This window comes from Fusarium graminearum, chromosome 1, assembly GCF_000240135.3.
Source record: "Fusarium graminearum PH-1 chromosome 1, whole genome shotgun sequence".
NCBI classification, from domain to species: domain Eukaryota; kingdom Fungi; phylum Ascomycota; class Sordariomycetes; order Hypocreales; family Nectriaceae; genus Fusarium; species Fusarium graminearum.
In genome coordinates this window covers 21,306-28,927 of record NC_026474.1, presented here as the reverse complement: position 1 = coordinate 28,927, position 7,622 = coordinate 21,306, and the positions used below count along the sequence as shown (strand labels likewise).

Sequence of the window (7,622 nt, the reverse complement as noted above, 5' to 3'; positions counted from 1 at the left end):
TTCAGTATGGAACTGCCGACTAACAATTTCGCAACGTACGAATAGAATAGTCACGACAGTGAAAACCATGAGTGTTCTTCCCTGTTTCGCAGCCTGTTGACCCTGTTCAACTGATAGAGTCGCCTGGAAATTGGCAACCTCACTTTGCTGTAAAGAAAGTGTTGTGTTGAGCTGCGTCTGTCAGCATTGCTCTTGACCTAAACGGGTTAACTTACAGCTCCTTGAATGCGAATGGCAACATTGTCCATTTCCCGAACATCGTTTGAGATATAATTGGCCGTGAGATTAGATACTGTGCCATGATTGCTAGCAATCTGATCTTGGACTGTTCTCTGGTACTGCGCCACGGATTTTATGATGCTCAGCTCATCGCGGATATCTTTGATATCACAGTACAGCATTTCCGCCTTCTTCATTGTCTCCTTGATATCGTTGTATGCCGACACTTGATTCTCAGGTCTAGGATGTAGCTCGTTTCTCCGTTTTCTCGCCTTGTCGTTAAACTCGTCAAAGACTGCCGTTTCATTTCGTCCCTGGTTAGAGTAGTTAATTAGTAGCCATATGGAGAAAAACGTCAGAAGGTCAAGTTACTATGGTGTTAATCTCATTGGAATAGATTTGACGGATAGAGAGTTGACTTTCCGCCTTGGGATCACGGTTTTCCGTCTCACGTTGCCTTTCGTACGAGCCAATACAGTAGTTGACGATGAAATTGCCCATGGCAGATACGGAGCTCGGCTGTGAATGACTGCCTTGAGTCTCAACCTGCTTTCGAAGATGATGGAGAATGCCCTTGAGCAGCTCATCCTTACCATCGACCACTTGTTCAGAACTGGCAGTTATCAACCACTCTATGGACTCATTAGTATGCACTATCTTCAATTGAGAAAGAAACACTTACTATTGTCAATTGTCCATATCCAGAGTTGGTTGACTCGCAGTAGAGGCCAGTGAGCGAGCTGATTAGCATCCACTTGTAGGTTCTTGTTGACAACCTGTGACTGGTTTCGATACAGCCTCTCTTGAGTAGATTCTGGATCCTCTGCGAAGTGGTAATACCATTCATCAAGTGTTGGCGATCCATGGACCACTGATCCTCCGTAGCATTGCATGTGATTCTTGTGAATTTCTGAAGCCTTCTTGACCTGTTCGAGCTTAGCTTTGTCCGAATTTGGACTCTCGGTAGGCCCCAGATCAATATCGTCTCGATGCTGTGTCGAAAAGGCTAGATATGGCATCTATGGACTCGAGTCAGTAACAGGAGCACTTAGTTTCTATTAACAGACTCACATAGATAGCCGAGGCTGGAATGACAGTCTTTGTTCTCCCACTTGGCGCTGTCCCTCCTCTCTCTTCACCGCCATCCATCTTGGGGTCTTTCTGACCGGGGCCTTTAGCTGCTGCGTTGCCGTCGTTGTTCCTTGTGTCGTGTTCGGCCCCGTCAGTCTCATTTTCCCTTTCCATATTCGCTTTCATATCTTCTTCATCTTTGTGATACCCTCTATCACGACCAGTTCTTGTGCTATTCTGTGCAAGTCCCGAAAGATTTGTATTTGTCGTGATAGCTCTTGGTCTCATCATTCTTGAAGGTGATGTTTTGTCAGGGATCTCTCCCCAGCTGCCCTGAAGAAATGAAGTGATATTTCGATAATCACGGGTGCTGTAGTCATCGTCTTTCAAAATTCTTTGCACAATATCCTAGAGTTTGTATCAATATGTCAGTGAATGATGTCGTAATCATTCGAACCAGGCGTCATTTTCTGACTCACGTTCATCCAAGTCATCTATTTTAGTCAGTAATAAACTCACACCTCACACAAACGGGCACTTACATTCGCAGCTGGTAAATGTATCCACGTAAAGCTGGGCCTAGCTTCAATATTGACCATACTCGGAGTAGAACCTGAAGTACCAATGATACCTCTCAAGTCTTGAATTGTCTGCTTCATGATATTCCTTGGTCCGGTCTCGTATATCACTTCTCTTACCGTACGATACCTTCGAATGAGACTGGACTCGTTTTGATCTTGGTATAACTGCATGACAGTGGATTTGAACTGGTCCAGTACATCTGTCAGCCCCAGGTCGAAGACTGGATGATTGTACGTTTCGCTGTCTCTCTGCAATAGTCCAAACGGCGGATCATGTAAGATATCTATGAGAACCTGCTTATTGCCAAGTTTGTCCTGGGAGCCATTTTCTCCTGTACCAGATTCTGCCTTGTTTTCAGAGGGTTCAGTATCCTGGTCAGCTGTTTGGCTTTGAGTTATACGCGAGCCCTCGGCAGCTAAAAACATGGCGCGATTCAGTGTGATATCCATTTGCTGGGAGCTGGGAGTGCTCGCAAGGAGAAGCCACAGTATGTCTGGACGGTCTAGGAAGACTGCCCACTCGATAGCACCCCATCCGGCTGACTCTGATGGAACGGCACGAGTATCGGTTATTGACCGGCTCTTTGATAGCAGTAACTTTGCAACATCATGAGTTTTGGAGCTCCCGGCAGCCCATATCAGGGCATCGCGTTCTTTCGTTTCAGACCCAAAGTCGGCGACGGTCAACTTGGAAGAAGACAAAATCGCTCTCATGGCTGCTTCGGGGTTCTTCTCGCCGAAAGCAACACCTAGTACAGTTTCGCCATTCAAGGCATATTCCATGACTTGTTCGCCCCGAATACCTTCAATAATCAAGCGTATCCTCTCCGGGTCGCCTGTTTCAGCAGCAAAGTTCAATGGCGGTGTTCCCGATGTGCTTTTGAAATCCGGCTTTGCTCCTCGTTCCAGTAGAAGTCTGACAACTGAAGCATGTCTACAACATTGGTATTTTGGATCACGTCTTTCGTCTTGGGTGAGACCATCAGAACCTATCCATTGTAAATCATCTAGGCTTTGCATATTCTCAATCTTTCCCCAACATGCATGATGTAACGCGGTCATGCCATGGCTATTGAGAGCATCGACTGCAACGTTCCCCTTGGGTCCCAGTAAAAGCTCGACAACACTTTCGCACCCTTGCCAAGATGCTTCGACCATTGCCTCGACCTTCTCCTGATCCGAAATGTTGAGTATCGTCTCGTAGCGAAGAAGCAGTTCCACGATTCTGGTATGGCCGTAGGAACTCGCAATCCTCATTGCAGTGAAGTTTTGTGCATCCAGGATGTTGCCATCAGTGATCTTTCCCGTATCAAGTAGAACTTTGACGATTTCTGCTTGTCGAAATCTGCATGCATCTGTAAGGACAGATCGTTGTGATCCTTCATCGAGGGCGTTGCAATCTGCGCCAGCATCGATCAAGAGGCGGACACCAGCAACAAAACCTCTTCGAGCCGCCACTGCAAGAGGAGTATAGCCCAAGGCATCTCGTGTCTCGAGCTGTCGTACTCCTAAGGTTTTGTCATGTTCTAGTAGTTTTCTTGTCGCGGCCACATTATCCCGGCAAACTGCTGACATCAGAGGCGTCCATCCGTCGTCGTCGCGATGGTCAACCCTTGCGCCCGCCTCAAGCAGAAGATCCACTACATCCATTCGATCATCGGATATAGCTTCATGGAGCGGCGACCATCCGTTGTTATTCGTGACCCAGTTGACTAGTGAGGGGGTGGACTGTATCAAGGGACGGACTGTCTCAACGTGCCCTCCTCTACATGCCATAGACATCGGGGTGACTCCGTTCACGTTCAACACCTTGGTTTCGGCGTTATGTTGGAGAAGTAACTCGACAATATCTGCATGTCCCTCCCAGGAGGCAATGAATAGCGGACTCTGACTGTGCTTGTCCCCCGCTTCTATGTCAGCGCCTCGGTTGACGAGCTCCTTTGCAAACCAAAAGAGGCCTTTAAAACAAGCGATATGTAAAGGTTGGTTTCCACTATCGTTGACCACTGATACATCAGCCCCAACGCTGAAAAGCTTCAAGGCCACTCTCTTGAATCCTCGTCGCGTGGCATTATGGAGAGCTGTATCCCCATCTGCATCTCTAGCATCGATCTGTGACTTGTCCATGCAGTTCAAGATGTCCCTGAGTTTTTCAATTTCATCATCATTGGAATCGTCATTGGCTCCCATGTTCTGAACATGATCGGGTAGGAATACCGAAGTCTGACGGACAGCGAAGCTATCGCGACTCTTGAGGTCTGTATTTGTCGGGCCCACAGGCCTATCGGGAGGATTATTAGTCATTGCTTCGTATACCAGACTAACATAAAGTATGTGCGTTCCGGTAGTCAATTGAAGTTCTAAAAGTTTAGATGTAAAATCAATCTTACGTGAGATTCGATTCTGAAACTCAAATTAAAAGCTGCCCCTGATCTTCCCACTTCGAATGTAACCCTCCATAATTTACACGTGAGATCAATACCCCTGCTGCCCAGACTCATAAGCGCTTACCGACCCTATACATAGAAGATCAAAAACCTTAGTTTTTATGCTACCTTCAGTGACAACAAATTAATATAAGGCGTGGCTTCAAGTCCTTACAATGTCACCTGAGACAGAAGGGACCCCTTATATATATTTCCATGAACTCAATCAATATTATAGTTACATAGCATTCAGCTTAGTGTTGTTGAGTCTCTATGCATGTTCGACCTCTGTAATTGCACTCTTCATCTGAGCCTGGCCTTTGGCAATGCCGGCAGTAGAGGATGACTCGGTCTTTGCGTACACAGCGCTACACGCGGTCCAGATGGTGAAGGAAATGAGCATGCCGACACCAGCAAAGAGGAACAGAACCCTTCGACCAACACGGTCGACGAAGAAGGCGGCCGTGAGAGACACCAGCCAGCACCAGATCGTGAGGCCTCCGTTGATATATGCTTGAGTGATGGAGCTGGAACATGTTAGCGTTTGCATGAATAAGCAAGTTAGACCAGGTAACTGACTCGGTAATGCCAATGGTTCTCAGAATGGCCGCAAGCTATGGTAAGGATTCGTCAGTCTACTTCCAAATAGTGTACCTCAAGTGCCACTTACATAATTGGAGACAAGACCATTACTATTGCACTGCGAGAAAATAGCAGTAGCAATAATCAACCCACATCGCTTTCGGTTGCCAGGTGTGCGCCAAAGCTCTGCCCATCCATTGCTTGATGACTCGCGCTCAAGTCTGAGGGTATTGACAATCTCTGTAAACTCCCACCTTACAAACTCGTCGTTATCATCCCCGTTTCCATGGTACTTGACAAGGACCTGACGGGCCTCCTCCTCACGGCCTTTGCCAATCAACCATCTGGGACTTTCGGGAACGAGAAAGATAGCCAGAAGCTGGATACCAGGCATGAGACATTGTAGTCCTGTAGGGAGAACCCACTGCAGGTTGCCAGTATGGTTTCTCAGAGTCCCAAAACATATCCAAGCCGCAATGATACTCCCGAGATACTAAAGTGTGTTATAAATCGTCGTGATTTTGCCTTAGGGTTTAGATTAGGGTGTATTTAAACTAGCTAAGCTCTATCTGCCCTATTGCTTTCTTCTAATTATATAGTATATAAGTAAGTATAGAGGTATATAGAGGAATAGGAAAGAATAAATAAAAGGAAATAAGGAAAAGAAGCTTATAAAAGAGAGAGAATAAGAGAGATAAATAGAAATAAAAAGAGATATAAGCTTAAAAAAATAGAAAATAAAAAGGAAAGATATTAAAAGGGAAAAAAAAAATAAAAAAATAAAAAAAGAAATAAAAATAGAAAAAATAAAAAGAGAAATAAAATAATAATTAAATAAATATAAGAAAGATATAAAAGAAATATAAAGCTATATTAACTTAATAAGACCTTTTAAAGGGATTTTAATTAAAAGAAGCTAGACTTTTAAAAATATATTTAAAAATAAAAGTAATTAAAATAGCTTTAATTTTAATAAAACTAAAGCTAATAAAGGAATTTAATTAAGTAAAAGCTATAAAGCTAATAAGGTCTTATAGCTTTTTATAAGTTTTTACTATTTTTAGCTTTATAAGGCTTTTTATAAAAATAATAATAAAGTAAAAAAAAGCCTTTAATATAATAAGTAAAGTTTTTAAAAAATAAATTAATTTATATTAAATTTATATTAATTATAAAAGTATTATAAAGAGATTAAGTTATAATTAATTAGTAAGTAGTTATTAAAAGATTTTTAAGTAATTTACTTTAAGAGAAATTAAATTAAAAGACTTAAAATTAAATTCCTTAAATTAAAATCTTTTATAATTAAATTTAATATTTAATTAAATCTATTTATTATTTATTTATTTTAATTTAACTTTATTTACTTATATTAGTAAATATATAAAGTATTATTATTAAGCTATTATAAAATATTATATCTTTTAATAGTAAATAAAATAAAATAAATATATTTAAAAAATTTTTTTATTAATAGCTAGTAAGTTAAATATATTATTTAAAATTAAAAAGAATATATATATAAAGGTTTATTTATAAAAAAGTAAGCTTTAATATAATACTTATAATATAATAAGTAAACTTTAAATAAAAAGCTTATTATATATTAAGTAAATTATAAAATAAGTAATATATTAATTAAAAGCTTATAATATAATAAATAAGCTTAAAATATTAAATATATAATATAAGTTATAAGTAAGTTAGCTACTTAAGTAAGTTAACTTTAAATTTTAATTTTTATATTTTAATTATTAATAAAAATACTATAATTTATTTAATTAATTAAAACTAATTACTATTTTTATTTTTAATAACTTTAATTACCTTTTAATAAATCTTTAAATTATATTTAACTTTATTATAAGTTTAATAATATTAAAAACTTAATTTAATTAACTTCTTTTAATTATAATATTTTAATAATTTAGCTATTATTTATATATTTATATTTATTTAATTTATTTAATCTTAATTAGTTTTTATAATTATCTTTTTATTATCTTATAATTAAATTCTTTTTACTTTTCTCTTTTAATTAATATACTTAATAAGTAAGTAAGTTAAATAAGTAAGTAAGTTAAATAAGTAAGTAAGTTAAATAAATAAGTAAGTTAAAAATCCTAACTCTTATTATTATTAAAATAGTAATATTATTATAATTTATTTAATTAATTAAAACTAATTATTATACTTATTTTTAAATAGCTAAATATCCTTTTAATATATTCTTATATTATATTTAGTCTTTTTATATATACTATAATATTAAATACTTAATTTAATTAATTTTCTTTAATTATTACTTCTTAATAATTTAATTATTACTTATATATTTATATTTATTTAATTAATTACTTATAATACTTTTTTTATTATTATTATTTCTCTTTTTTATAGTTTTATTTTTTTTACCTTTTAATATTAACTTAATATACTATTTACCTCTTTAAGATTTTAAATTTAATTTCTTAATAAGATAACTTTATATATAACTATTAATATTATTTTAATATTTAATTTAATAGCTTTAATTATTAACTTTAATAAGTTATTTTTATATATAATAACTTATTTAATAAGGTATTTAAATTATAATTAAGCCTTCTTTACTATCTTTAGGGTCTTTAAAACTTATAAGCTTATTAATTAGTTAGCTTCTTAAGGAGGTATTAGGGTTTATAGCTATATATTAAGCTTTAATATAATAGTTTCTAAGTTAAGAGAGTAAAACCTAGCTCCT

The 7,622-nt window shown here is 37.2% G+C and overlaps 2 protein-coding genes across 2 annotated transcripts; both read right to left on the bottom strand.

Annotated features, from left to right (window-relative positions):
- Window positions 1-215: 215 nt before the first annotated feature.
- Window positions 216-1,368, bottom strand: FGSG_14029 (uncharacterized protein; the record flags this gene model as incomplete). The annotated part of the gene is made up of 4 exons (XM_011317269.1): window positions 216-533; window positions 592-851; window positions 902-1,238; window positions 1,291-1,368. Coding segments are annotated over 4 exons (993 nt in total), but the record flags the coding sequence as incomplete, so codon positions are not given.
- Window positions 1,369-4,568: 3,200 nt separating this feature from the next.
- Window positions 4,569-5,343, bottom strand: FGSG_11606 (uncharacterized protein; the record flags this gene model as incomplete). Its single annotated transcript, XM_011317268.1, has 4 exons — window positions 4,569-4,824; window positions 4,877-4,911; window positions 4,968-5,258; window positions 5,305-5,343. 4 exons carry the CDS (start codon window positions 5,341-5,343, stop codon window positions 4,569-4,571), a joined length of 621 nt encoding a protein of 206 aa, XP_011315570.1.
- Between the last annotated feature and the right edge of the window lie 2,279 nt (window positions 5,344-7,622).